This window comes from Accipiter gentilis, chromosome 16 (genome assembly GCF_929443795.1).
Source record: "Accipiter gentilis chromosome 16, bAccGen1.1, whole genome shotgun sequence".
Lineage (NCBI taxonomy): Eukaryota > Metazoa > Chordata > Aves > Accipitriformes > Accipitridae > Astur > Astur gentilis.
Window position 1 is genome coordinate 1,059,980 of NC_064895.1, and position 27,909 is coordinate 1,087,888.

The 27,909-nt window shown below is 60.3% G+C and overlaps 2 protein-coding genes across 3 annotated transcripts; both read left to right on the forward strand.

The window, feature by feature from the left end:
* The first annotated feature begins 752 nt into the window (after positions 1-752).
* On the forward strand, positions 753-18,972 carry SP1 (Sp1 transcription factor). The gene is made up of 5 exons (XM_049818836.1): positions 753-1,506; positions 2,196-3,690; positions 14,210-14,378; positions 14,545-14,744; positions 14,860-18,972. The coding sequence occupies exons 1-5, from the start codon at positions 1,432-1,434 to the stop codon at positions 15,177-15,179; spliced, it is 2,259 nt and encodes a 752-aa protein (XP_049674793.1). The 5' UTR covers positions 753-1,431; the 3' UTR covers positions 15,180-18,972.
* AMHR2 (anti-Mullerian hormone receptor type 2) lies at positions 18,935-27,434 on the forward strand. 2 transcript variants are annotated; one of them, XM_049818908.1, is made up of 14 exons: positions 18,935-19,053; positions 19,276-19,388; positions 19,528-19,677; positions 20,377-20,547; positions 21,033-21,119; positions 21,546-21,655; positions 22,327-22,551; positions 22,812-22,926; positions 23,022-23,182; positions 23,763-23,910; positions 24,002-24,138; positions 24,783-24,913; positions 26,057-26,121; positions 26,723-27,434. In XM_049818908.1, the coding sequence occupies exons 1-14, from the start codon at positions 18,935-18,937 to the stop codon at positions 26,899-26,901; spliced, it is 1,911 nt and encodes a 636-aa protein (XP_049674865.1). In that variant the 3' UTR covers positions 26,902-27,434. The 2 variants fall into 2 exon arrangements, 1 of the variants encoding a protein (XP_049674865.1); XR_007508335.1 differs by lacking the exons at positions 18,935-19,053; positions 19,276-19,388; positions 19,528-19,677; ... (8 more) ...; positions 24,783-24,913; positions 26,057-26,121 and adding an exon at positions 26,402-26,621.
* The last annotated feature ends 475 nt before the right edge of the window (positions 27,435-27,909 follow it).

Sequence of the window (27,909 nt, forward strand, 5' to 3'; positions counted from 1 at the left end):
TCCTCCTCCTCCTCCCCCCCCCCCGCCCCGACGCCGCTTGGGCTCGTCCTCCCCCCCTCCCGGCCACCATGAGCGGTAAGGACGGGCCCGCCGCGCCGGCTGAAGGAGGAGGAGGAGGAGGGAGGGAGGGAGGAAGGAGGAGGAGGAGGAGGAGGAGTGGGGGGGGGGGGGCGGCGGCGATGGGAGCGAGGGGCGCGCGCGGCCGCCCAGGCACACGCAAACGGCGGCGGCGGCGCCCGCCCGCTCGGAGGGGCCTGAGGCGGCCCCGCCCCACGCCGGGCCGGGCCCCGCCGGGTCGGGCCGGGCCTCTTGTCGCCTCGTTTTTCGCTTCTCCTGAGGGGAGACGTGCCGACGAGGAGGAGGAGGAGGAGGAGGAGGGGGGAGGGAGGAAGGCCTCGGGGGAACGGGACGGGATGGGAGCGGAGGAGGAGGAGGAGGAGGAGGGAGGGGGGCGGCGGGGGGGGTTGTGTGTGAGGGAGGATGCCGGGGGATCGGGCGCGGAGAGGAGGATTTTTGTGGGGGAAGGGTGTAGGCCGGGGGCGGGGGGGGCTCCCCCCCAGCCCCTGAGGAAGGCGCCTTGCGGGGGCGGATGCGAGTGGGGATGGATGGGGGGGGGGGAAGCCGTGGGGCGAGGGCCCGGGGTGGGGGGGGAGGCGTGGGGAAGGGTGTGACCTAGTGGGGGTGTTTTTGTTTTCTTTTTTTGAGTGGGGGGGAGTCCATGGAAGCGATGCTGGGGGGGGGCTGGAGGGGACCCTGGTGAAGGGTGCTGGGGGTGTGGGGGAGAGTGGGGGGCACAAGCCTCAGGGCCGTGGCGGGGTGGGGGGAGTTGCTAGAGGAGGATGAGGAGGCTCCTGAGCGGTGGCAGAGGAGGGATTTGGGGAGGGGAGCGGGGACCCCCGTGCTGTGGGGTCACGGGGAGGACAGACAGGGGAGTCCCGGCCAGGGGATCCCAGGGGAGCCCCGTGGGCTGGATTCGCGGCGGGGAATCCGTGGGCAGGGCAGGGAGAGGGCTGCCGGGGTGGATCCACGGAGGGCCAGCGCGGGAGGTGTGCTCCCAGGCCAGCGGGGAAGGGAAAGGGGAGGCCCGGGGAGGACCTCGACGGGGGCCAGGGAGTGTCCCGAGCGGGTGGGGAGGAGCTGGGGCCTGGAGCCGGGCCGGGTCCTCCTCCGCCTGTCCCGTTGCCAGCTCCCCTTTGGCAGCTCCCTCCGGTTCCCAGCCCCTTCGCGCCAGTGCCCGAGCAGCACACGGGCCCCCCAGAGTGCTTGCCAGCGTGCCGTCCCCCCCGCCCCCGTTTCTGCCCAGCCCTTCTGCATTCCCTGCCCTTGAATCCCTGTGTGCCCTCGCGCTCCTGATCCCCCTCTCCTGCCCAGAAATGTCTTTAACTCCCACTGTCGTTTCCCGCCTGCGCAGACCAAGAGAGTCCCGAGGAGATGGCGACAGTGAAGCCCGAGAAGGGCGAAGGAGATGCCAGCAGTAACAGCAGCGCAGGCAGTGGGGAGGGCCAGGTGAGTGTGAGGAGGGAGGAACAGCCCCAAGCCGGCGGCCTCCTGGCTCCACTCGCCCTGGGGAACTCGCCGTCCCCGTGGCAAAGTCCAGGGCCGGGCTGAGGTGTTTGTTTGGCCCAGCCGAGCGTTACACCGGTTCCTCTCCCCGGGGAGAGGAAAAGGGCGAGAGTGCGCCGGGGGATTGTCAATGCTGCCAAATGCCCTGCCAGAGCGCCGACCCGCAGTGCCCATGGCTTCCTCTCCTCCCCCAGCTCTGCACAGTGCCCTCGAAAACATGACAGTTCCCCTGCTCCCAGTAAACACCACAGCCCCGACTGGCCTTTCTCCAGGTTGGGGTGCCCAGAAATGACTGTACTTCCCTAGAGCTGTTCTGTTCTCCTGTGGGGAGGTTCACCCACTTTGGGGTGGAGGAGACATCTCTCCTTGCCTTTTACATGACTCCTTCCCCTTTCCTCCCACCCAGAGGGTTTTTCCCTGTGGGTTCAGTCTGTCCCGGCCTGACAGTCCTGTGTCTGGCAGTTGTATTTTTCCGGCTGTGGGTGTGTTTTCTCAGGAAGGAGTGTTTATCTTTTCCAAGCATGCTCCTCCCTGTTTGCTCTTTTAATTCTCTCTCCCCCCCCCCTTTTTTTTTTTATTTTTGGCCTGCCCATTGGGCCTCCTCCTGTGTTAACTCCTCCTCTTCTTCCCAGGAATCGCAGCCTTCCCCGCTGGCTCTGCTGGCAGCCACCTGCAGCAGGATCGAGTCTCCCAATGAGAACTCCAACAGCTCCCAGGGCCAGCAAGGTGGGAGCGGCGAGCTGGACCTCACAGCTGCCGCTGCTCAGATAGCCCAGTCCGCCAACGGCTGGCAAATCATTTCTGCTGGCTCCAGCACGCCGACAGCCTCCAAAGAACAGGGCAGCAATGGCAGCAATGGCGGAGATGCCTCCAAAAGCCGGCCCGTGAGTGCGGGGCAGTATGTGGTCACGACCACTTCCAGCCTGCAGAACCAGCAGGTGCTCACAGGCCTGCCAGGAGTTATCCCAAATATCCAGTACCAGGTCATTCCCCAATTCCAAACCATCGATGGGCAGCAGCTCCAGTTTGCCACCACCCCTGCCCAAGTCAACGTGCAGCAGGATGCCTCTGGTCAGCTCCAGATCATCCCCGGCACAAACCAGCAGATCATAACAAGCCGAGCGGGGACGAGTAACCTCATCGCCATGCCAAACCTGCTGCAGCAGGCCGTTCCCATCCAGGGCGTGGGCTTGACCAACAACACCCTCTCAGGGCAAACCCAGTACGTGGCCAACGTCCCCGTGGCTCTGAACGGCAACATCACCTTGCTGCCCGTCAACAGCGTGGCCGCCAGCCTGGCTCCCACCTCTCAGACGGTCACGTTGAGCAGCTCAGGCTCTCCGGACAGCAGCTCCCAGCCAGCCACCTCGGGCGCTGCCATCAGTTCCACCAACACAGCCACGTCTCATGCTAGTTCTGGCGCCTTTTTTACCAACGCCAACAGCTATTCTACCACCACTACCACCAGTAACATGGGCATCATGAATTTTTCCACCAGCGCAACGGTGGGAACCAATGTCCAGGCGCAGACGCCCCAGAGGGTCAGCAGCGTCCAGAGCTCGGACTCACTGCAGAGCCCAGTTTCTGGGGTGGCTTTGCAACCGGGGCAGCAGAAAGAGGGGGATCAGAGCCAGCAATCACAACAGCAGCAGCAGATCCTGATCCAGCCACAGCTAGTCCAAGGAGGGCAAACGATCCAAGCCCTCCAGACCACCCCGCTCTCTGGCCAGACCTTTGCCACTCAAGCCATCTCCCAAGACGCCTTGCAGAACCTGCAGCTCCAAGCTGTCCCCAACTCTGGGCCCATCATCATCCGAACGCCCACGGTGGGTCCCAACGGGCAGGTGAGCTGGCAGACCATCCAGCTCCAAAACCTTCAGGTTCAAAACCCCCAGGCCCAGACAATCACCTTGGCCCCCATGCAGGGAGTGTCACTGGGGCAGACGGGCAGCACCAGCACCACGCTCACCCCCATCGCCTCCCTCCCCAGCGGCACTGTCACGGTCAACGCTGCCCAACTCTCCTCCATGCCAGGCCTCCAGACTATTAACCTCAGTGCCTTGGGAGCATCTGGGATCCAGGTGCATCAGCTGCAAGGGCTGCCGCTGGCCATAGCAAACACTGCCGGTAAGTTGTTTTGTCTTGGTTCCTTTTCTGTAGCCGGGCAGAGGAAATCAAAGGCGAAACGATGTTGCCTGGCTGCGCGCAGCCAGCTCCATGCACCGTCTGGACTCTGTGGGGTTCAGGGCGCTGGCACAGCGATGCCAGGGCTGGAGCTGGGTGTGATGGATGCCAAACAGAGTTGGCAAGCGGGCTGCTGCTTATGCTGGCCCTGGGAAGGAAGTGTTAAGCCTCTGCCGATCGCCAGAAGACAATGAAACTCATTTTGGAGAGTTTCTGATCTAATAACTCTTGGGCGGCCGATTGCATGAAAAGAAACAGAGGAGATGCCTGTGAATGGGGAAGGAGGGAGATGTGCGGGGAGGAGAGGCAGGAGAAGGGGGACGCTGCGTGTGGTGCTAAGGGTGAAGCCTGGTTTTGTGCGAGGCTGCTGTCCTGCCCCAATGGCTGTGGGGGTGGGCTCGGGCTGGGGCGTGGACCCAAGCCCAGCTCAGCTCCTCAGCTTGCGGGAGCCCACAGAAAGAGTCAAGGCCTTATAAAACTCAGGAATAACTTAAGTCCCCCTGCCCTCCCCCTAGAAAACAAACAAACAAAAAGCCCTGGGGGAATTTCCTTGCAGGGGCAAAAGAACGGGCTCTTTAAGTGTATATTTAGCCTAAAGTTGGGTGCTGGTGTGGGACGCTGTGATCTCATCGTGGTCGAGACAGCCCTGTGTTCACAGCTGGCGCAGGACACCCTGCTCAGTTCCCCCTGGATCAGTCCCGTTGTCTCCCAAAACCTCCCACCAGCCTGGGGGGCTGTGTGTGGACATGGTGTGTGAGCTTCAGGCTGCTCCGTTTCCCCTTGGAAATGCCGTGCCTGCCTGTACGAGGGGGCCGTAGGCTCCTGCCGTGGAAGAAATCGGTGCTGAAAAGGAGCTCTGCTTGCTTTTCCAGTGTTTTTCTTTTATTTTTTTTGTTCTGGCTCTGGCTAAAAAGGCAGTTGCTAGATTTAGTCACAGCTGAGAGGCAGCAAAAAATGTTGCTCAATCTGACTCGTGCTTCCTTCTCGCGAGAAGAGGCGGTTGCTCTCCCGGAGTTGTTTTGCAGCATTATTTTGGGCTGTTGCTACAGCAGCTTGGCTTGCAGGAGTCCGCGGGTTTATTACAGACTGCGCTGCAGTTGGGATTAGCCTGATCCTTGGATTTCCCTGAGCAGAGACACCCGCTTGTGCTAGAGCACGCTTGTTTTTGCACCCAGAGGGGAGCTGACGGCATGTCACCTCTTTTATATGTGGAAATGCAGGTGGTGAAAGGTCCCTTTTGTCTTCACCTGTCCGGGTTCGCAGGATCCCCTTGCCCTGCAGCCTGGTGGGCCGCTTGCGTCGAGGCGTGCTTGTTTCTTGTTTTGAAGGCGCCGGAGAAACGCGTGGGCAACTCCTAGTTCCTGTATTTGTGCCTGGCTCTGCCCTCGGAGGTGGGGCAGGGAGGAACGTTCCAGAGACCACCCACCCAACACGCTCACACTGGGGAGCCACCGCCGCCTCCTCCTCCTTTTTTTTTTTTTTTTTTTTTTTTTAGCTCAGCAGCGTGTTTAGCTCTTGATCCGCAGTGATGAATTCACTGTCCAACGCTGGCGGCTGCACTGAGAACCACGGCCAGGGGCCTCGCTCTTCTTAGCTCGGAGGATGTGACGTTCAGATGGCACTTTGATGTTGTTACGTTTGAAAAACCAGAGCAGGGTTCAGGTTTCAAAGGGTTTGCGGGGACCCACTGAGCCCCCAACTCAATGGGACCCTCAGTTAGGCCCCTAGGACAAGATCGCAGAGGCTGTGGCTGGGACAGAAAGCTTCCTGGCACTGATCCATTCACAGAATTTGCAGGGCTTAAGTCCAGGCTGGAGGACCTTTTCTCTAGCTGGGTCTGTCAGATGTGGCGATGGGTCTGTTTGTCCCCCTGCCACCTGCAAACAGCCCCTCTCAGGTGGGTGCTGAGTCCCCCCGCCCCAGACCTTGCCCTGAGTGCATCGTCTCCAGCCATACCATGGCCTCATAGCTGGGCCATCTTCTGCCGCGTTTGGGGCCTGCAAACGCGGATTGCTCCCGGTCTGAGCTCTCTGATGGCAATTTAAGGGAACAGTTTGTTACCGAATCTGCCTGTTGTCCAAGTTGCTGAATGTTTTCCATGAGGAGCCTCCCCTTCAGCTGCCGGCAGCTGTGCGAGCATGTGCCACGTGTGCTGGAATGTTCTGCACTCACTTTCTGCTCGAGACTGAGTTGGGAGAGTTTTTTGTAGCAGAGAAAGCTCCTCCACTTCCGACGGAGGTGAATGGAAAATAAACCCCAGGTTTGCTTGGGAGGGGAGATTTGCAGCCGGTCTTCCCGTCCCCTTGGGTTTTGCCCTGTGTGACGGTGTGGCAGGGAGAAGGGAGTGCATGGCAAAGGGTTTTGGTAGCTGAGCGTGCACCCCAGCTGCCTCCTGGGCTTGCAGCTGCCACATTTCCTACCGCTTAGCTGCATGTCTGCCTTAGCTGAGCTACTTCGAAGAGCTCACTCAGCTCAGCTTCCTTTGGGGCTGACAGCCACTCCGGTGTCCTGGCATGGCTGCTGCTGGGCTGGGGGAAGCATTTGTCTCCTCTCTTGAACCCTGCCCCAGTCCGTGGGCAGGGGGACTCCTCTGGGCTGTGGCCTTCAGCCCCCTGTTAGGGCTGGGGGCAAGTCGCTGATGAGATTTCTGCTTTTCGCTTTTCTTTCTGCAAAGCAGGAAGGGGAGAGATCCCCCTGGAGAAAATGACACCTGAAAAGGTCTTTAAAAATCAGATTTTTGCTCCTGAGCAGGAGACAGAGCCCTAAGCTCTGTGCAAGTGTAACTCAGCCTGTGTTTATATTAATTAGGTGGTTTGCAGGCTGCCTCCTCCTCGGTGTTAGATGGGTTGTGAATTAGCCCGGTGGCAGAGACATGAGGAGGTCTGTGACTGTAATGGGCTGGTATGTGGGCAAACAGGCCTTGCAGCCGGCTCTGCTTCGAGGGGAAGGCAGCTACTGAGCCGCGGAGGGGATTTCCTTGGCTGGCATTGCCCCAAAAACCCGCACGTGGGTTTGGGTGCCACTGCTCCCCGCGCGAGTGGGCAGCAGGACTGCCTGCGGGATGAAGGAAAGATGTTTTGGGGTGCTCGTGGAGGGGATGTCCTGCACAAGGCGCCTTCGTGCGGAGGCTTTGTGGCAAGTGGGGTTGCGGTGATTTCGAGAAGTTTGCGACGTCGGGGGTTTCTCTTCCCCTTCTGACCGAGCTTTAGGGAGGAGGGGAGGGACTTTTTTTAGCTCCATGTCAGCATAGTTTTGCCAGTGAAGTGGCTCTGCCCCATGTACCTGTCCCTGGCAGAATCCTGCTGCTTAGAGCTCCATGCCTGGGAGATAGAGGGCCCTGCCTGGCTGAGGTATGTGCTGGGTAAACAGGCGTCCAGCGGTGGCTTCCCATTAGGTCAGTGCTGCAGTTAAACCCCTCATCCAAGGTCCTTGTTTTGTGAGTGCTGAAGGATGTTTTATTGCTGGGGAGGATGGAGCTGGGAGGGTGCCTGGAGCACTGGTGCGACTGGGGAGATGTGGCAGCCCCCAGCCATGCCCCTGCCTAGGGGTGTTTTGCTGGGATGAGCTCCCTTTCGGGGCTCCGTCTATCATTTGGATGGAGGCTTGTGGTCAAATCGAGCAGTGGGACATAGCAAGGACATCCTTCTGAAAGAAAAAAAGTCTTCATGGGGGAAGTAACCCTTTGAAATCTGTTTACCAAATGCATCCCCAGCTCTCTGCTGCGACTTTGTTCTTACAGGGCTCTTCCCAGCCGTCGGGGCACTGACACAAAGACCTGATTGTCTCCTATTTTCTGTTTTTAAGGGAAGCTTTGTAGCAGGGCCTTGATGAGACATCCACATGGCATCGTCTGCAGAGGGGAGGGGAAAATTGAAATCAATCTCGAGCCAGCAAGCCCTGACAGGATCTCTCCTTAACGTGCTTTAATTGTTTGTTTCATTACGCCCATGACATCACGTCAGAAAAGAATTATATTGTGAAATTTCCTTCTCTAAACTCTAGCTGGGCTGGACTTTAAATACCCTCCCAGCTTCCTTGGCTGACCTCTCTCCTTGCCATGATAAAGAAGGTGATTTACTGAAGAAATTACACAAACCCCAAGAGACTGCGGGGTCTGCTTGGGAAAAGGGAGTGATCCCAATACAGAGCTTGTGTTACTGCAGCGCAGGTTTGTCCGGGTGAGGTTGTGCCCTGCACAGAGTTGCTGTGGGTCTGGGGCTCTGTGGGGCAGCCCTGCTCCTCCTGCTCCTCCTCCTTCCTGAGGCCGGGGCTCAGCTGTCCGGGAATGAGAGCAGGTTGGCAGCCATGCTGGTTGGACTGGTTGGGTGCCGCGCACCCCGTGACTCCTCATGGAAGAGTTTCCTCGCCGGGCTCTGGACCGTCTCGCGGGGCCCTAATCTTCGCCTTCCTTTTATCTGTGCTGACCTCAGCCTTGCTGCCTCCTCACCAAGAAGCATGGTCTTTATCACACCTTCACAGGAGCTGGATCCTGGCCCCTGAGGACTAGGGGTAGTTTCAGCGTAGCTCCTTTCCAGAGTGTTGGCTTACAGGGCACTGGTTCCCACTTCAGAGAGGCTCATGCTGTCCAGCCGTCACCCCATCCCAGCGCAGGACGTCTAGGTTAGATACCGTGAGTGATGTGAGCACAAATTCCCCCTCTCTACAGAGGGGCGTGATTAAAAACATGGGTTTTGTGGCTTGGAAAAAGCATCCACCCTTGACTGCGGTGGACGAGAGGAATACAGAGGTTCAGGTGCGGTGAGAGATGCTGGCGGGGATTTCCCCATCTCCTGGGTGTGCTTTGGGCTGGGCTCAGGCCACAGCCCTCCTCCTCCTCGGTGGTCACGGGGATTGCCCTTCCCTGTCTCAGCTGGGCATTTTCCTCCTTCCATGCTCCTCAAGCATCATCAGGGACTTCTCTTTTTAACTAACCTGATTTCTTTTTTGGTGTGGTTTGGTAGGATCTGCCTATGCTACGGGGTGAGGGTGCTCTGGCTGCCACGGCTGCCAGTTGCTAGTGGTCTGATTTGCCCTGGCAGGGCCACCCCGGTGAAGGCTTTGGCAGGGCTAGAGGCTTCATCACAGTTTTGCAGCAGGGCGACAAAGGCATTTAGCAAGCCCAAGGGAGGGGGGGGTGTGTGTCAGGGATTTTGCAAATTGGACGAGGTGACTTCTGAGCTCAACCAGGCTGGGCAGACGCAGCTCTGGCTCCTCTTGCAGCCCACCTCGCTCTTGACCCAACAGCTCCGTCACTATTTATTTCTTCTCCAAAGGAAGTGTAATTTATTGTGACGCACAGAAACCTCCAACAATTAAAGGATATCGCCCAACTTGACGTGTGGCTTTTCAAGTCATTAAACTCCAGATTAAGACACGATTACTCAATGTGCTGCAGTCTGACTTCAAAACTGCACCATCTTACGCAGCCGGGCACCGTGTATTCCCTGCTCCACTGTCCATAACTCCGAAGAATTACTAAGCGCGAGAGCTTGGCTAATTTGCATGAATGACTTCCTACTGCAGATTAACTCATTTTGCAAATTAGTGAGGAAATCAAACGAGATAAAAATCAAGGGGACGGCATTACAAAACCTACTTTGTTCCTTTGTGTAGCAAGTGCAGGTTAATTGTCTTTGATCTGTCTAGAGTAGAGCGCGGTGGTGTGTTTTGGGGAGAGCGGCAAGCACCGGCGAGGCAACGCTGGTCGCTGTCACCCTGGGCTTTCAGACTCTGCCAAAAAAAAGAGGAGGAAACGGTGAGAACTTGAGTTGTCAGCTGGAAAGGTTTGATATGGGATTTTTTTTCAGGCTCGTGCCTGCCGTCTGTCGTCCGCCATGAGTGGAGATGTGCCGAGAGGTTCAGGGAGCCTCGGGGCTGTGTGCTGCTGGGTTTTGCTGCCCTTTCTTTTTGCCTTAGAACTTCCTCTTGCCTCTTTTCACTGTGTCTGGAAGCTGACATTGGTTTGTCGTGCGTGCCCTGCTCTGTGTGGTGACGACTTACCCCCCTCTTCCTCTCCTGCCTCTGTGGAGTTGCAGCTGCCAATGTTGCAGAGTTTGCACAAGAAACCGTTTTTTTTGTTGTTTTTTTTCTTTTTCCAGATCCTCCCTAAAAATGAACATCAAGTCTGTTTCCCTTCTCCTAAGGTCAGCTGGGGTGGATCTAAAAATGCTCCTCTCTTCTATCCACAGGGCATTTCTCACCTCGTTTTAGTTTGCTAAATAAAACGACTAAACCGAAGCATTTTCCCTGCGATGGGCAGTTAGAAGACAAGAAACACCTTGTCTTGAGAGAAGTCGCGAGTTTTGGTCTTTTTAGTGTGAGACCAGCAAACGACTACCCCTCTTCTGGGGGGGGGGTCTTGGAGGTTGGTAGCCCCATCCCATGCTGGTTGAGGAGGGGCTCCATCGGGCAAAGACAGGTTGAGTACTGGAGCCAGGGGCAGCAAAGCAGGGTCAGCTCCTGTTGCCTGTCCTCACAGGCAAGTCCCTCTTTACTCCCCAGGGTTTTCCAAGGATTATACCCCCCTCCTTGCTCTATTAATACATTTTTTCAGGACTTCAATGACCTGAGCATGGACCAGGGGCTTGGCAGCTTCCTTGAAAGCTTTAGTCTTAGAAGTAATCTATATTAGCGGAGATAATAAACATAAATTATCCAGCTGGTTTCTCTCCACCAAGCTTTCTCCTGAAACTGCAATATTCTGGAGACTTCTGCGCGTCCTGATATGTGAAGAATGAAGCGTGTATGTACAAGATCTGTCTTCTCTTGCCGTAATTTATTTATACCTTAATTAGATGCGAGCCATAGATTACCAGAAGGAGGATTTGGTTTTTTTCCCCTCCATATGACATGCCAACAGACTATAAAATGCTGCGTAGGCTTTTGCATGTTTGAAGATTGAAGCCATTCCAAGACATCAGGGCTGGATTCTCCCCCTCCCAAGCGTATTTTGGGGAGAGCGCGTGTGTCTTCTCCTTCCTTTTTACAACAGCTCTCCCCAGATAGCACATACGCGACAGGGAAATCTCTAATCTGTCGCTGTAATGCAAGCTGTCGTCGTTGGCTTATAAAGCTTAAAAAAAAAAAAAAAACCCTCCCTAGTTCCCTCCATGCTGGTTTTAGACTGTAAACATATGTTGCAAGAGCTGGGGGGGACGGGACTGAAAAGGTTTTGTCCTAAAATTGCTAAACTTTGCAGGGAGCACAGGAATGTTGCTGATGAGGTATGGGAGGGCCCAGCCAAGATTTCTGAGTGGGGCTCAAAATTGTGTCCCCTTTGGAGGGACAAACAATTTCCTTCCTCCTGCCCAGTGGTGGTGTTCAACAGCCAGACCTGGCCTGGTCGCTGTCACTCGATGGCCAACAATATTCCTCTCCACCTTGATGTCCCAGTGCGAGGGCAGACACTACCACTGCCATTGCGGCTATTAATGCTACTACCATGCAGGAGCCCCATCCTGGGGCCGAACTGGTCTGAGTGTGTCAGTCATGGGTGTTATTTCCAGCATCTTTTGGCTGTGATTCAGCCAAGTGTTTCCTCCTGCCCTGGTGCAGACTGGAGGGGACCGTCTGCAGGATTATATGGTCTTTGGGGCCAGTACCGTCCTTTAACGTGCAGTTGGGGTTCGGACACGTTAGCACAGCCCCTCACCGTACCACGGATGACATCCTGGCTTCTGCTTAGATGGCAGCGTGTGCCTCATCCCCTTGCGGACAAACTGGGCCTGGTGTGACGTAAGTAGGGATGGGGTGAGTGGATGAGTCAGGCTTTGTTTCCTTGATTGCCACCCTTCTCCTGGTTGTTGCTTTGATGCTCTGGGTGTCTCGGTCCTTAAAAGCAAAGGGCTTGCTCAGCACTGCCCTCTCCCAGGAAATCTGGACCCCTGCAGACTTGGCGGGGCAGAGCAGCCAGCCCTAATTTCAAGCCTCCCTGTCTGCATGCTCCTGCATGGGAGAGCAAAGCTCCTATCGATGCTGCTGCAGCCTGGAGGAGTGAAATTGAAGCTGTTCCTCTCGCCAGAGGAAGCCCAGATGTGGAGCACAGCCCAGCTGCGCACATAAATCACCCACCAGCCATGCAGATCATTGGCAATGCCACCACAGAGCTGTTGGGCATTGCCACCGTGAGCTGGCTGGTGCCCCAAGTAGCCAGGGATCTATTCATGGTGGGTTTTGTCCTTTCCTGAGCATGGGCCTCTGCCCTGGCTCCTCCGCTGAGCTTTGCCAGGGCACCACTGACACCTGCTGGTAACAGCAAAGCCACGGGGCCAGGGGAAGGCTGCCCGCTGCCAGAAACTCTTCGTCATTCCCCCCTCGCTGTCTCTGTGTTGTGAAACTCCCGGCCGCAGGAAGAGAGCCCAGCGTGCAGCTAATGGACGTTTCGGGCCGACATAAGTTTGAAGTTTATCCTTCTTCAGTGCCAGCACCTCTCCTGTGGATGCTGCCTCCTGCCTAGAAGCTGTTACATGGAAAACCAGGTTTTTAAAGTGAATTTCACTGCTTTGCTGAAGGTACTTGTCCCAGCAGGGCTTCTCAAAAGGCTGTGCTAGCCTCCTGTGGTACCACTGCCAGTGGCAGCATCTCGGTCCCAATGCTGGGGAGGTGGCCTTCATTCCTGCAGCCCTGTTGTGTCACAGGGGACACCAGCAGCAGGACCATGGGCTGTTTTTTGGGGAGTGCCAGCTTTGGAAACGGCAGCTTTGCGACGTTTGTGCTTCCTATTTAAGAAGCAGCTTCTGGGCACTGGGAAGAGGAGATGGAGTGAGTGAACCAGCATCCCCCAGGGCACCACAACGTCCCTTGCATCCCGACCTCCCCATCAGCCTTTGGCAGGACTGGCTGGCATGGTCCTTCCCGTTAACTCATCCTTGCTGGACCCAGCCAGGCAGCTGCTGATAAATGGCATCAGGAAAGCCCCCAGATGGGTGTTTTTGGGGAATATTCACCCTGATGCAGCCTCATTTCCCGGCAGTGGGAGAGGATCTCTGGAAACACCAGCAAAGCGCAGTGTTATTTGGTCTTGGGGACAAGCGCATGTGTGTGTGTTTGCACCCACGTGTGTTTTATCTCAGCCCCGTGTTCGATCATCACCCTGTTCAGGCGGTGATCTCAACCTTGGCTGCCTGCTTGCAAGGAAGTTGGTAGGAAGAAGGTGAATTTTGGGCTCGAATCACAGCGCGTAGCCAGCCAAGGATGCTGCCGCCTGTCCGGCGGAAGCGTCTCGGCTCTAAATCTGCCATTAGACCTATTGGCATATGTTAATTGCAGCTGAAAAGAGATTACTCAGCCTGCCGTCTCTGCGCCCGCTCTGTCTTTTCAGCATGAAAATAATCAAGCAGCGGAGCTTGAAGGGAAATAAAACACTTGTGAAGTGTAGATGAGGTTATTGGAGAAGCAATTAGATGACAGCATAAGCATAGAGCAATAAAATGGCAATGAAAACTGATAGGCTTAAAAACTTCCTAGCCCTCAACCCCCCCGTTACGAATGGTTTATGTTTGTCTGCATTTGGGAGCTCGTCAGCACTACCCTGCGGTTCCTACAGCTTTTATAATTGGGAATTGCTCCTCGAGAGAGGGGAGGGATCTCGCTCCGCAAGCAGCACCAGATGATTTTTCAAGTTTATATATATATCCCTTTCTGTAATCGCAGTAATTAACCAGTGAGCGCGTGCCGATAATATCTTCGCTGATGGATGCTGCTGAAGACTACAGTCTTTCAGCCTGCTTTATTTATCGCTGCCTTTTTTGGAGGGGGGAATGGCAGGAGGGTTCGCATCTGCTCTGTAGATTTGCTCCTGGATTGTTGCTTTCATCAGGTTTAAGCTGGGGAGATGTTTGAAAAGGGAAAACTGCCTCTTTCAGCCCAAAAAAACAAGGGGGGGAAGGGACCTCAGTGGGGTCGGTAGCACAGCATGATTCGGAGAAGCCTGGGTTTCCCTTGGTGATGTTTTGATGCTTGCTTTATCACTGACACTGATGCAAGCCAGCCGGCTTACGTCCGAACCGGCTGCTTGGTTTACATTTTTGCTCTGTTTTCTGTGCTAGGTTAGCTGAAATAGCTGAAATAGTTGGCAGGTGGCTGGAGTGACGTAGAAGGCTGTTTTTCCTGAGAGATGCAGCTCTTGCCTCTCTTCTGGTCGCAAATTGGAGGGCATGGACCAAAATGTGGGGGATCTGGGGGGACCCCCCTGCTTTGCTGGGGGCTGTGGAGGGCAGGGAGAGCCCCAGGGCTTTAAGGAAGGCTCAGTGGGGGATTGTCAGGGCTTGAAAACACAGGAGCTTGTGGAAAGTTGAGGGAGAAGGCTGGAATTAATAACTTCCTATGGTTCAATCAAGCTGAGACCCTCCCAGCTTTGCAGCTGCCATGGGGAAAGGCCGGGGAAAGCCCCTCTTACATACCTCCTACTGCTTGGGGCTTTGTTGATGAAGAACCCGTAGTAACCTCTTATGTTTTCTTCCAGGTGACCACGGTGCTCAGCTGGGTCTTCACGGCACGAGCGGAGACGGGCTGGGAGACGAGAACGCGGCTGTGGAGGAAGGAGAGACCAGCCCGGACCCGCAGCCCCAGCAAGGACGGAAAGTGCGGAGGGAAGCGTGTACCTGCCCCTACTGCAAAGACAGCGAGGGAAGGTAAGGCTGCTCTGCCATGGATCTGGCAATGCTGGGCTGTCCGAGCAACCTTTGAATCCCTGGGAGCAGGCTGCAACCCCCAAAGTGCCTCGTTTGGCCCCATTCTCCCTTCAGTCATCTGGAACTTTCAGGGTTGTTTTAACTCCTTTCCCTTGGACTCTTTCAGGAGCTCTGGGGATCCAGGGAAAAAAAAGCAACACATCTGCCACATCCCGGGCTGCGGGAAGGTGTATGGCAAAACCTCTCACCTCCGGGCTCACCTGCGGTGGCACACTGGGGAGCGACCCTTCGTCTGCACCTGGATCCTTTGCGGGAAGCGTTTCACCCGGAGCGATGAGCTGCAGCGACACAAGCGCACACACACTGGTAGGGCTCAAGATGCTGCTTCCTCTGGGGTCTGTCACCTTCTTGCTGGGCTTGGCGGGGGGGATGGGGACCAGCCCAGCCTCCGCCTCACCCCTCTCTCCCCCCCTTCTTCCAGGGGAGAAGAAATTTGCCTGTCCAGAGTGCCCCAAACGCTTCATGCGGAGCGACCACCTCTCCAAGCACATCAAGACCCACCAGAACAAGAAGGGAGGTGCGGCCAACAATGTGGCCATGAACGTCTCCGCCGTCCCCATGGACACGGGGGCCTCAGCAGAGGGTAACGGCGGGGCCACCCCTTCAGCCCTCATCGCCACCAACATGGTGGCCATGGAAGCCATCTGCCCCGAGGGCATCGCCCGCCTGGCCAGCAGCGGCATCAACGTGATGCAGGTGGCCGACCTCCAGTCCATCAACATCAGCGGCAACGGGTTCTGAGGGCGAAGCGGGACGCGGGCACCGGTGGGCGACACGGCGGCGCCGGGCGGCACGGGGCCGAGAGGCGAGCGGAGACGGAGCCGGGAGCTATTTTCACCGTGAGGGCGACGTCCCTTGTCACCCTCCAGCACTAAAGCCCAGCTCCTCTTACCTGGGATCGCAGCCCTCCTTGAGCTGTCTGACCTCCGGGGCCCGGTGACCACACACGAAGGCCAGAGCTATATATATATTTTTTAATTTCGGCTTGACCTTATTATTTTTTTTTTTTCCCCTCTCCACTCCCTCCCTGAGATCCATCTGCCCCTCTGTAGCTAGCCTTCGACGCCATCATGCCTTGGTAAAAGTATATGATTCTTGAAATACTTTTTAGGAAAAAAAAAACACCAAAAAAACCAAAAAAAAAAAAAAAGGAAAAAAAAAGAAAAAAAGATTCTATATTATTATTATATATATAAAAATATAAAATGTGTTCGTTTGAGAGAGGAGAGATTTTGCTGCGACCATGGTTTGGTCTCTTTGATGCCTTATCTTGGGACAGGTTGACCCTCTGGGGCAGTTCGGACAGTGCCCGAGCTGTCCTTCAGACCTTATATTACATTTTAAATTGTAATCTTAAAAAAAAAGGAAACACCCCAACCCCCTGGTCTTTTTCATACGCTTTGCTTTTAGGTTGTTCTTTAATTTCTTTGTAATTATTTGGGTGAGGTTTTGCTTTTGTTTTTTTTTTTTTCTCCCCCTTGTAAAAACAGCTGCCCTCTCCCTGCCCTTCACTGGACTTTTTGATCTTTATTTTCCAGCGATCTTCTTCGCGAAGATCCTTTTCTTCCGGCTTTTCTAATACTCACTCGGGCGGGCTGAGCGGTGACTCTACATGTGGAATCAATTTGTAAAGGGTTTCGTGCAGGTTCACTCGAGCTATTTAGCAGAGGGTCTGGGACCTGGTGCATTGGGGTACGGTGGGAGATGGCTCAGGAGGTCCTCCTTGGGGGAAAATACCTATTTTTTTTTTTTCGGCCACCGTTGGTCTCAATAATAATAATAATCCTGAAAAATCAGCACCTCCAGAGCTGGTCGGCGGGAGATGGCACTTTTCCACCCCGATGAGGTCCCAGCGGCGAGGGTGAAGCATCGAGGGGACACGGGGTGGGGCCGTCACCTCATGGGTCTTGCTGTGACACTGCTGGAGGTGGCTCCTTGTGCTTCCTCCTAAAAGAAAAAAAAAAGGGTGTGGGAAATGGGGACAGTTTGGGGAAAACTCTTTTGGTTTTCCGATACCTGGCTTTTCCCACCCCGGGAGGACCGGGATGGCTGTCTTCTTCCGTTCTTCCTCCCACACCCTCCTCTTCCTGCTCCAGTCCAGACAATATCTGCCCTTTCCCCTCCAGCAGTAAACAGGCAGGGGCTCCCCTGCCTGCCGCAGGAAGGAGCTGGGGGAGGGGGGGGGCAGCACCGTCCCCCTGATACCAGGGGGGATTTCATCTCAGGGTGACGCAGAGCACGCGGGGCAGCTTTATTTCGTCCCCAAAACAAGGCAGTGGTGGGACGTGGATCCCAACCACCCCCTTTGAAGGCTGCAGGGAGCCATTCGGTGAAATCTCTTGTTTTCAAGCAGAAATTTCGGGGTGAGATGAGCACGAAGTGGGTCTGAGCTGGAGAGGAGAGAGCTCCACCGGGAAGTTTAAAGGAGAGCTGAGCAGAGTGTTGGTCATAGGAAAAACCCTGGGATGTGGAAACCATCCCCAGTTCAGAGCTGGAGAGGGGGTCGAGCTCATGTTAGTGGTTCAGAGAGGTGGAGGCGGCTGGGGGCATCCCGGTCTCGCTGGGTCAGGTTTGTCGCGTGTATCCCCTTTGTTCACAGGGGGAAAGCCGGCACGGAGGCAAGAAGCCCCTGCTTTTGCTTGCTGATCTCAGATCCGAGAATCCCACCTGCCAAAGGCATCTTCCTCCCTCCCCACCTGAATACGGGGGGTTCTGCTGTATCATTTTCTAGAAGCGTTTTATTTTTCTCTGCCTGAGGATAACCAGGAAATTTCTCAGGATGCTGAGAGCGGCAATCCCCACTGCTGTGCTCCCTGTTCCCAGAGATGCCTCCTTCTGCCCTGGGCTGCCTGGTGGGCTTCGGCAGAGCTGGGACCGCCAGGAGCGAGACGCCGACTCGGGGCTGAGGTTGCCAAAATTGCTCAGGTGGGCTGGAAAGGCCTTTGGAGAGGAGTTAAACCAGCACTCCCCAGCCAGGGCACCCCCAGGAGAGCTACTGGGGCTGAATTTTCTACCGAACCCCAAGTTCATCCATGCTCGGATGCTTCTCACGGTGGGGTGGGCTCACTGGAGCCGGGGAACCCCCCGAATCCACACCAGGGACCCCCCCGGGGCTGAACCATCGGTGGCAAAACCCAGCCAAACTGTGAAGGGTGAAGGTGTTTTTACCTTGTTTTTTTTTTTTAAGAAAAAAAAAAAAAAAAGAAAAAGCTCTGCAGGGAGGGAGGCGGTGAGCGTGGCGATTCCTCCAGCTGATCTTTCCGCTCTCTCTCTCTCTCTCTCTCGATATATATTTTTGCATTTGTATATTTTTATATAGGAAACTTTAAGCATTTGTATTTTAATAATCTGTGAAGCACTATGAGTTCCCCAGCGCGTCGTGTCTGTCTCCTCCCCCCCTTGATACTGGAAACTACAGAGAATTGGTAGAAAACAGGAATTTAATTTTTTTTCTTAATTTAATTGTTGATATTTTCTTTTTTTTTTTTCCTTAACCCGACCCTGTAACGTGGGGGTCCCTGAGACCCCCATCCCCGAGACCCCCGTGCTCACCGGCTCTGCTCCGTCCCAGCGGGAATCAAGTGCCAAACCCAGATTCCAAAACCTCACCAAGGCTCTGCCGTGGGGTTTTGGGGTGTCCCGTGTCGTCGTGTGTCTCCCCCGCCCCGCCCCGGTGCCGTTCCCCATCATCCCTAATGGAGCTTAATTTTCCTATGGAAACGCGGCTGGGAGAGAGGGGGGGCCCTCGGCGGGGTCCCGGGGGACCCTGGGGACAGCCAGGGTGGGCTCTGCATGGACCCCGGGGTGCTCGCCCTCCTTTGTATTTTGGGGGGGGTCAGAGGATCTGGGGGCGGGCGATGCTGTTGGTGCTGCTGGCCCCCATCATCGCCCTTTTGGCTCTGCAGCACCCCACAGCCCCCCACCCCCTCCAAAACACCTCCAGCCATCCCCGGGACGGGACGGGGACACACACAAAAACGTGCCTTGATAAGGGGGTGACAGGCTGGGGCCAAGCCCCTGCTCCCCTCCCACCTCCCCCAGACTTTTATATCCCCCCCCCAAAGGGGCTGGGGGGGGGGAAATTGGGGTGTCGGGGCTGTCCCCAAGGCTTCCCCAATCTCCCAGCTTTAATCCACCATCACCCCTTAATCTTGGGGGGGACCGGGGCCGGTTGTCTATGCAGCGGGGGGGAGGGGGGGGCAGGGGGGTCCCGCAGGATCCGGCCCCTCCACACTGGCAATAATTCTCTTTCCCTGTCAAGACTGTTTGATCTTGTCATGTCTGTGCGATATATTAATTTTCGGGGTTTTTGTTTTTGTTTTGTTTTCTAAAAATCCGGTGGCCGATGTCATAACACCCGAAACACGTTTTCTGGGTTTGTTTGGGTTTTGTTTTTTTTGGTTTTTTTGTTTTTTTTCTTCCCAAAGTGCTATTTTTTTGTACAAAAAGACTTAGATTAAAATGTTAGTTTTTTGGGGCTCCTTTGTAAATGGGGAATGACGATTTCTTTTTGTAATAAACACGAGTCGCTGGCGTTGTCTGGAAATCTGCGGGGGTTTGACTGGGGGAGCACAGCCAATTTGGCTCAGGGGGACGCAGCGGAATTCAGTCCCAGGTGGGGAAACTGAGGCACGGCACCGGGTTGGACTGTGGCGTGGAGGGGAAACTGAGGCAGGGAACTCAATTTGGAGGGGAACAGCTGCGCTTTGGGGGGGTTTTGGGGCTTTGGGTGATGCGGGGTGGGGGTGCAAGGGCTGGCTCCCACCCAGGGCACCCTGTCCCGCTCTCCTCCCTGCTGCGGGGGCTGCACCTTCCTCCTCCTCCTTCTCCTCCCCAGGGGCTGCCTCTGGCCAGGGCCCGCTTTCCTCTTCCCACCGGCCCCCGCACGCATCCTGCCAACTCCTTCCCCACAGCCGGAGGCACCCATGGGGCTGGTGCCGGGGCTGCCAGGTGGGTGCTGGGGGTCCCCCCACCACCACAACCCTAGGGTGGGGGTGGGTGGGTGCGGGGGGGGGGGGGGGGAGGATTTGGGGGGGGAGGGGGGGATGTTGGAGGCCATCACCTCTTGTGTTCCACCTCCTCCTCCCAGGTCCCCGCAACCTCAGCTGCGTCTCCTACAAGCACCCCAGTGTGCGGGGGGGGTTGGGGGGTTCGGGGGGGGCCAAGCCTGGCATCATCCGCTGCCCCCCCGGCCAGTGCTGTATCGGTATCTGGAACCAGAGCCATGCGCTGGTGCAGGGTGAGAACAACCGCCCCACCTCCAGGGGTGGCTGGGGGTGTATTCTGATATGGGGGGGGGGGGTCTGATCCTGTCCTGGAGGGGGAATGTGGGGAGAAGGGATATTGCTGGGGAGAAGGGGCTGGGGCCTGATCCTGCCCGGGGAGGGGACGACGACGACAAAAGGAGCTGGGGCAGGATGGAGGGGCCTGATCCTGCCCTGGGGGGAGTGGGGGGCAAAAGGAACTGGGGCAGGATGGAGGGGCCTGATCCTGCCCTGGGGGGAGTGGGGGGCAAAAGGAACTGGAGCAGGATGGAGGGGCCTGATCCTGCCCTGGGGTAGCACTGGGGAGAAGGGGCTAGGGCCTGATCCTGTCTTGGAGGGTCTCGGGGGGGGGGGACAGAAGGAGCTGGTGCAGGATGCGGGGGGGGTCTGATACTGCTTTTAGGGGCAGTTGGGGGGTTTGGGGGAGGGGGGGTGCTGCTGGGAAGCCCGGACTCCTGGGTCCCTTCCCAGCTGCTGTGCTTGACCTTGGCCTTGAGAAGTAGATACAGCAGCGCTGGGATGGAGCAGCACTGCGGGGGGGTCCCAGGGAGGGGGGTACTGGGAAGGGGGGTCCTGGGGATGGAGGTCTGGCCTGGCCCCCTGCCCCATCCCTGGGCTCGGAATCCCCCAGCCAGCACCCTGGGGTGCCCCGGTGACAGCGTCGGTGTCCCCAGGCTGCTGGGGGGGCGGGGGGGCCGCCTGCCCCTCTCCCACTTGCACCCCCAGTCCTGCGGGACCCCCCGGCGGTGGCGTCCTCGTCTGCCTCTGCCACGGCCACCTCTGCAACCGCAACGCCAGCGGGATGGGGACAGCCCTGGGGCTGGGGGGGCCCTACCACAGCCCTGGTACTGGGGGGCACTGGGAGGCTGGTTAGGATCCAGTGGGAGGCCAGGGGGGCTGGGGACCCGGGGGGGGGGGGGGCCTTGGGGATACATGGGGGACTGGGGGGGACCCTGAGACCTTTAGGGGACCCACAGGTGGATGTGGGACCCATGGGGGGGCTGAACGCCCACGTGAGGGGGCTTGGGACCCATAGGGGACCTGTGGGACGTATCTGGGACACCTGGGGGACCCATGGGGGGACTTGGGACCCTTAGGGGACCTATAGGGGGATGTGGGTTCCACAGGGGACTGGGGGAGTAATGCGGGGGTCCGGGGACCTATAGGGGACCTATAGGGGGATGGGGAGTTTATGGGGGAGGGCCCTGGAACCCACAGGGTGCTGGGGAACCCATGGGATCCCCAAAAAAGGGGGACACCCCACCCCAGATGCCTGGGTCCCTGCCAGGTCTGGGGGGGGCCCCTGTGTCACCACAGGCTCTGTCCCCAGTGCCCGGCCATGTGGGGTCCACGGGGACCCTGTGGCTGTGGGGTGCCGGACCTCTCCTCCTCCTCCTCACCTGCCTAGCCATCCTCGGTAGGGACAGGGACACCGGGGGGGGGAACGGGACACGGGATCTGGGGACCCCTGGGCACAGGCCCCCCCATACCCTGTGTCCCCTGGGTGTCCCTGGGTGTGGGTGTCCCCAAATGCCACGTCCCTGGTGTCCCCAGGGTGGAGGTCTCTCGGTGTGGGGGTCCCCAAGTGCCGTGTCACTCTGTCCCTGGGGCAGGGGGGTCCCCAGTGAACTGGGGAGCCCTGGGTGTGGGGGTGCCCGGGTTGGGTGTCCCTAGGATGCAGGAGTCCCCAGATGCGGGAATCCTGGGGTACCACATCCTCTGTGTCCCCAGGGGGGGGTGGGGGGGGTGTCCCCCATGTCCCGAGGTCCTGTGTCCCTGATTATGGGGGTGTCCCTGGGTGGGGGTGTCACCGGTGTCCCTGTGTCCCACGTCTCCCTACCAGGGCTGCGACGGGCGAGGACCCACACGCGGCAGCCACCCAGGGGGTGCCGGAGGGTTGGGGTCCCCCCAAAGCCCCCCAGCCCAGACCTGCCTGCGCTGCATTTCCTACAGGTGCGGGGCACCCATGGGGTGAGGGACACCCATGGGGGTGGCACCCACGGAGGGGGGTACCCATTGGGGGATCCTGGGGGGGACACCCATGCTGGGGACAGTGATGGGAGGTTTGGGGGGGGCACCGAAATGGGGAGCACCGAAATGGGGGGCACTTAAGGGGCAATACTGGGGAGGAACCTGTATGGGGGCACCTGTATGGGGAGGGGACTGGGAGGCACCCATGGAAAGGGCACAAATGGGGGGGGGGGGGGGCAGCAGTTCAGGGGTGGGCACAAGGAAGCCCAGGGCTGAGGGTGTCCATGGGTGCCCAGGACTGGGGCTACTGGATTTGGGGTGCTTGGGGCTGGGGGACCCTGGGGCTGGGGTCACCCATGGGTGGCTGGGGCTGGGGATCCCTGGGTGTGGGGGTGTCTGGGGCTGGAGACACCTATGGGTGCCTGGAGATGGCGATCCCTACGCATGGGAGAGCTCAGGAATTGGGGGCACCCATGGGTGCCCAGCGCTGAGGGTACGAGCTTGGGGTTCCTGGGGCTGGGGCCACCCATGGGTGACCGGGGCTGCCTGTCCCTGGAACTGGGGGTCACCCAACCCCACGTGGGATCCCTTCACCCAGAGGGGACACCTGGGGTGTCACTACAGGCACCCACGGGTGCTGCGGGTGCCGGCAGGTGCTGCAGACGGGGCGCTTCTCGGCGGTGTGGCGGGGCACCCTACAGCAGCGGCCGGTGGCCATCAAGGCCTTCGTGGCGGGGGCGGCCGGACGCTTCGCGGCGGAGCGGGCCGTGCACGGGTTGCCCCTGATGGAGCACGACAACGTGGCCCGGCTGCTGGGGACGCGGGGTGCCGGACCCCGCGCCCGGGGGGGGCTCCTCGTCCTCCAGCTGTACCCCGCCGTGAGTGGCAGCGAGGGGTGGGCACGGGGTGCTGGTGGGTGCGGGAGGGTTGCACGTGGGGGTGCACGTGCGTGTGCGTGGGCCGCTGGCGTCGCACACGTGTGTGCCCGGGATGCCCACGCGGGTTGTGCCGTGCCCGTGCCCGCACCGGATGGCGGGGTGCCCCTGCAAGCAGAGGGGGGCAGGTGGGTGCGTGCACGTGGAGTGGGGGGGGGGGAGCTGCCCCGTGTCCCCACGCGTGTCTCCACGCGTGTCCCCAGGGCTCCCTGCGACATTTCCTGGAGCAGCACGTGGGGACGTGGGCCGGCAGCGTGCGCCTGGCTCTCTCCCTCGCCCGCGGCCTCGCTTTCCTGCACCAGGAGCTCTGGCGCGACGGTGAGTGCGGCCACTCGTGCGCCGAGTTCGCCCGGCCTCTGCGAGGGTGTCCCCCTCCCCATCCTGTGACACCCCCCCCCAATCCCACCTCCCAGGCCTGTACAAGCCCAGCGTGGTGCACCGGGACCTGAGCAGCCAGAACGTGCTGGTGCGGGAAGACGGGACGTGCGCCATCGGGGACTTCGGGCTGGCGCTAGCGCTGCCGCCGCGTGCCCAGGCCGGCACCAGCGCCTGCCACGTCGTGTCCATCCGCAAGGTGCCGGGGATAGGATGGGGTCGCGGGTGGGACAGGGATGGGACCCCCTCGTGCTGCTGGCAGCGCGGTGCGCAGGTGCAAAAGCAGCCCCGGTGCAAGCCAAACCCTCGTGCACGTGCAAGGACAGCCGTAGTGCAAGGGGGGACTGGTGCACGTGCAAGCACGGCCCTGGTGCAGGGTGGGACCTGGTGTATGTGCAAGCATGACCCTAGTGCAAGCCCTACCACGGTGCACGTGCATGCACAACCCTGGTGCAGGCCTTACCCTGGCACACATCCATGCACGGCCCTGGTGTGAGCCTTACCCTAGCGCACGTGCAAGCATGGCCCTGCTGTAAGCTGGGACCTGGTGCACGTGCAAGAACAACCCCGACGCGAGGCTCACCCCGGCACACGCGCACACGCGGTCCCGGTGCACGTGCAAGCACAGCCCCAGTGCAAGGCTCACCCCGGCACACACGCATGCACGACCCTGGTGCAAACCTTACCCTCGCCCACGTGCACACGCGGCGCTGGTGCAAACCCCGCGGGGGGTCCCGGTGCTTGCCGTGTGCCGTGCGAGCGGTTTCGGGTGGGCGCAGGCGGGCACCCAGCGGTACCTGGCACCCGAGATCCTGGACGAGAGCCTGGACCTGCGGGCATGGGGCCGGGCGCTGCGGCAGGCGGACGTCTACGCCCTGGCACTGCTCCTCTGGGAGATCCTCTCACGCTGCCAGGCCCTCAGCCCCGGTGAGCACCCATGGGTGCCCCCCCCTGCTCCCTTGAGAACACCCCCCCCCCCCAACCCATCCCCGCTGACCCCCTCCATCTCGTCCCGCAGGAGCACCCGTGCCGGCGTTTCGGCTGGCGTACGAGGCGGAGTTGGGTGCCAGCCCCACGGGTGCCCAGCTCCGGCGTTTGGCCGTGGAGGAGCGACGACGACCGCTCATCCCCCCCGCCTGGCACCGTGCCCCCCAGGTCAGCCCCGATGGGCACCCACGGTGGGGGACGGGGGGGGAGGGTCCTGCCTGGGTGCCCAGGGGTACCCCGGGATGCTGAGGGTGCCCATGGGCAGGGGTGACCCAAGGAGGGGGGGGGTCCATGCTCAGAGGGTCCCAGGGTGCCCGTGCCTGGGTGCCCAGGGGTGTTTCAGGGTGTCCTGGTGTGCCCATGATGGGGGGGGGGGGGCTGCCCAGGGTTGTTTGGGGGTGCCCATGGATAGGGAGGTCCCTGCCCGGGTGCCCAGGGATGCTGGGGGTGCCCCTGCCCCGGGTGGGGACCGGGTGTCCCTGTTTGGGGGTGTCATGTCCAGGGGGTCCCTGCCTGGGGGGGGAGCATCCCTCCTGGGGTGCAAAGGCGTCTCCCTGCCCGAGGGAGGGGGTCCCTGCTTGGGCAGGTCCCAGTTTGGGTGTCCTTGCCCTGGGGAGGGGGTGTCTATGCCTGGGGGGGGGTGTCCCATCTTGGGGGTCCCTTCCCCTGGGTGGAGTCCCTGCTTGGGGGGTCCCTACCCAGAGCGGGGTGGGGGTGGGGGTTGTCCCTGCTTGTGGGTGTCATCCCCGGGGATTCCCCCACGCGGGGGGGGTGGGGTCCCCGCTGATGCCGTAGGGGGGTGGCTCCCGCAGCCCGGGGGCGCTCTCCCGGAGTTGCTGGAGGATTGCTGGGACCCCGACCCCGAAGCCCGCCTCTCGGCCGAGCGGGCTCTCCAGCGGCTCCAACGCCTGGCTGCCGGCCCCCCCCCCGCCCGCTACCGGCCCCCCCCAACCCGCGGCCGCCACCGCCGCCGCCCCCCCGGGGGGTTCCGGCCTCCGGACCGCTCCCCCCGCAGCTGACCGAGAGGTGGGTGCAAGGGGGGGGGAAACTGAGGCACGGGGCGGGGGGGAGGGAGACGGGACCCAGGCGTCCCAGTTCCCTGCCCCCCCCGCCCCGTAACGTCCCCGCCCCGCCCCCGGGGAGGGGCCAGACGGCAGGCCCCGCCTCGAGGAGGAGCCAGGCCGCCAACCCCGCCTCCGGGGTGGAGCCAAGTGGCCGGCCCCGCCCCCGTTTCCTGCCGGGAGGGGCCGCGGCCAGAGCGGAGGCGGCAGGTGGGAGCGGCCCCCCCCCCCCTCCCCGGGACCCCCGATCCCCCCCTGCACCCCTAAATCCTTCCTGGAGCCCCTATGCACCCCCCAGTCCCCCCTGCACCCCCAAATCCACCCTGCGCTCCGCCTGCACCCCCCACTTCCCCTCTGCACCCCCAGATCCTCCCCGCAGCCCCAGATCCCTCCTGCACCCCCTATGCACCCCCCAGTCCCCTCCTGCACCCCTAAATCCACCCTGCGCTCCCCCTGCACTCCCCCACTTCCCCCAGCACCCCCTGTGCATCCCCAAATCCTCCCTGCACCCCCAAATCCTCCCTGCACTCCCCCCGCACCCCCAAATCCCCCCTGCAACCTCCCTGCACCCCCGAATCCCCCCTGTGCTCTGCCTGCACCCCCCACTTCCCCTCTGCACCGCCAGATCCCCCCGTGCACCCCCAAATCCTCCAGGCACCCCCAAATCCTCCCTGCAGCCCCTATGCACCCCCCTCAGTCCCCCCCTGCACCCCCCAATTCCTCCTTGCACCCCCAAATCCTCTGACCCCCACCCCGTAGCCCCCAACCCTCTGAGCCCTGACCCTCAGTGACCCCTGAACCCCCGCACCCCCCAAGTGCCCCCCCCAACCCCCCCTGCACCCTGCAGTATTGCCCTGTCCCCCCTTGACCCCACCTGGACCCAGCCCCGGGGGGGAGGGGAGACACAGCTGGGCTACATCCCCCCAGCTGCCGTGACTCAGTTTCCCCTCGGAGACAGCAGGGTGGGGTCCCCACGGTAGTGGGGGTTCCCCAGGGACCCCTCTTGGGGTGTTGGGGGGCCCCCGCTCACCCCGTATGCCCCCCCCCCAGGTCCTGGAGCTGTCACCTGCCATGTGGGACCCTGGTGCAGGTAAGTGGGAGGGGGCAAAACGGGGTGGGGGGCCAGACACCCCCAAAATGGGGGGATGCGTGGGGGCTGCCTCGGCCCCCCTCCTGGCCCCCCCCCCCCGGGGCAGTGAGGGGGTTGGCATCCCCACTTCAATTTTCTCTTTTCTCCCCCCCGCCCTAGGGCAACCGCCCCCCCCCAACCCCGTGTACCCCCCGAACCCCACGTACCCCCCCCAGCCCCCACCCCCCAACCCGGTGTACCCCCCCCAACCCGCATACCCCCCCCCCGGGGTACCCCCAAACCCTCTGGCAGGGCCCGGGCAGCCCCTGTACCCCCCGGGGGCCCCCCCATACCCCCCAGGGGATCCCTTGGCCCCCTCAGGGCCCTCCCTGTGCCCGATGGGACCCCCGGGGTGCCCCACCCCGCACCCTGGGGTGCCCCCCCTGTACCCCCCCGGCCTAGACAAGAAGGCGGCGAAGAAGATGAAGAAGCGGATGAAGAAGGCTCAGAAGAGGCACAAGGTGAAGGGGGGGGACACATGGGGGAGACGATGACACAGAGGGGGTCACCTCCCCCCCCCCAGACCCTCCTGGGTGCTCATGGTTGTCCTGTCCCCCTGCAGCGCTCTTCCTCCTCCTCCTCCTCCTCCTCCTCCAGCAGCGACTCCGACTGAGGCCACCACCACCGCCCGGCACCTGTGTCCCGCCGTGGCCACCCGGGACCACCCGTGTCCGCCTGTGTGAAGCCATGACCCCCTGTGTCCACCTGGGACCTCCTGTCTCCTTCCATGACCACGTGTGACCAACCAGGACCACCCATGACCATCTGCGTCCACCCATGACCATCTGGAACCACCCATGGCCACCCGCATCCTCCTATGCCCACCTGGGACCTCCCGTCTCCTTCCACGACCACGTGTGACCAACCAGGACCACCCATGACCATCTGTGTCCACCCATGACCATCTGGAACCACCCATGGCCACCCGTGTCCTCCTATGGCCACGCATGACCACCCGTGTCCACCTGGGACCTCTCGTGTCCATCTGTGACCATGCGTGACCAACCAGGACCACCCATGGCCACCCGTGTCCTCCTGTGCCCACCCGTGACCACCCGTGTCTACCTGGGACCTCCCGTGTCCATCCATGACCACCCGTGACCACCCGTGTCTACCTGGGACCTCCCGTGTCCATCCATGACCACCCGTGACCACCCGTGTCCACCATGTCCCCTCTCCCCATGGTCCTGGGGGCAGACCCTAGCTGCTGGGGGGGGGGGGGGGGGTTTGCAGGGGTGCCCCTGCTGCCCCCCCAATAAAGCCCTGGGACACCCCCCTGTGTCAGCATCTCCTTCCCACTGTTGGGGGGTCGGGGGGGGGGGGGGGTCGGAGACACGACAACACAACCCCCCCCCATCAGCCCTTGGGGGGGTGGGGAGGAAGCTGCCCCTTTACCCCCCAACCTGCCCCCCCCCTCCGCATTGCCCCTCCTGCCCCTTATTGCCCCCACGGTCTCCTTCTCCCCCACCCCCTTCTTGTCCCCCTCCCTTATTACCCCCCAGCCCCCCCCAATTGCCCTTCCTGCCCCCTCCATGTCTCCAGAAGTCCTCCGAACCGCCGGAGGCGCTGCCGGTCCTGGGTCGCCGCTCTACCCGCCGACCTACCCCTCTCCTCCTCCTCCTCTTTTGGTGCGAGCGGGGCGGGGCGCGGAGGGGAGGGGTGTGTGCGGAGGGGTGGAGGCCGCTCTATCCCCGCCCCGCCGCGCCTCGCTGGTGCGCGGCGTCCGTTTCCGGGTCGGGGCGGGGTGTA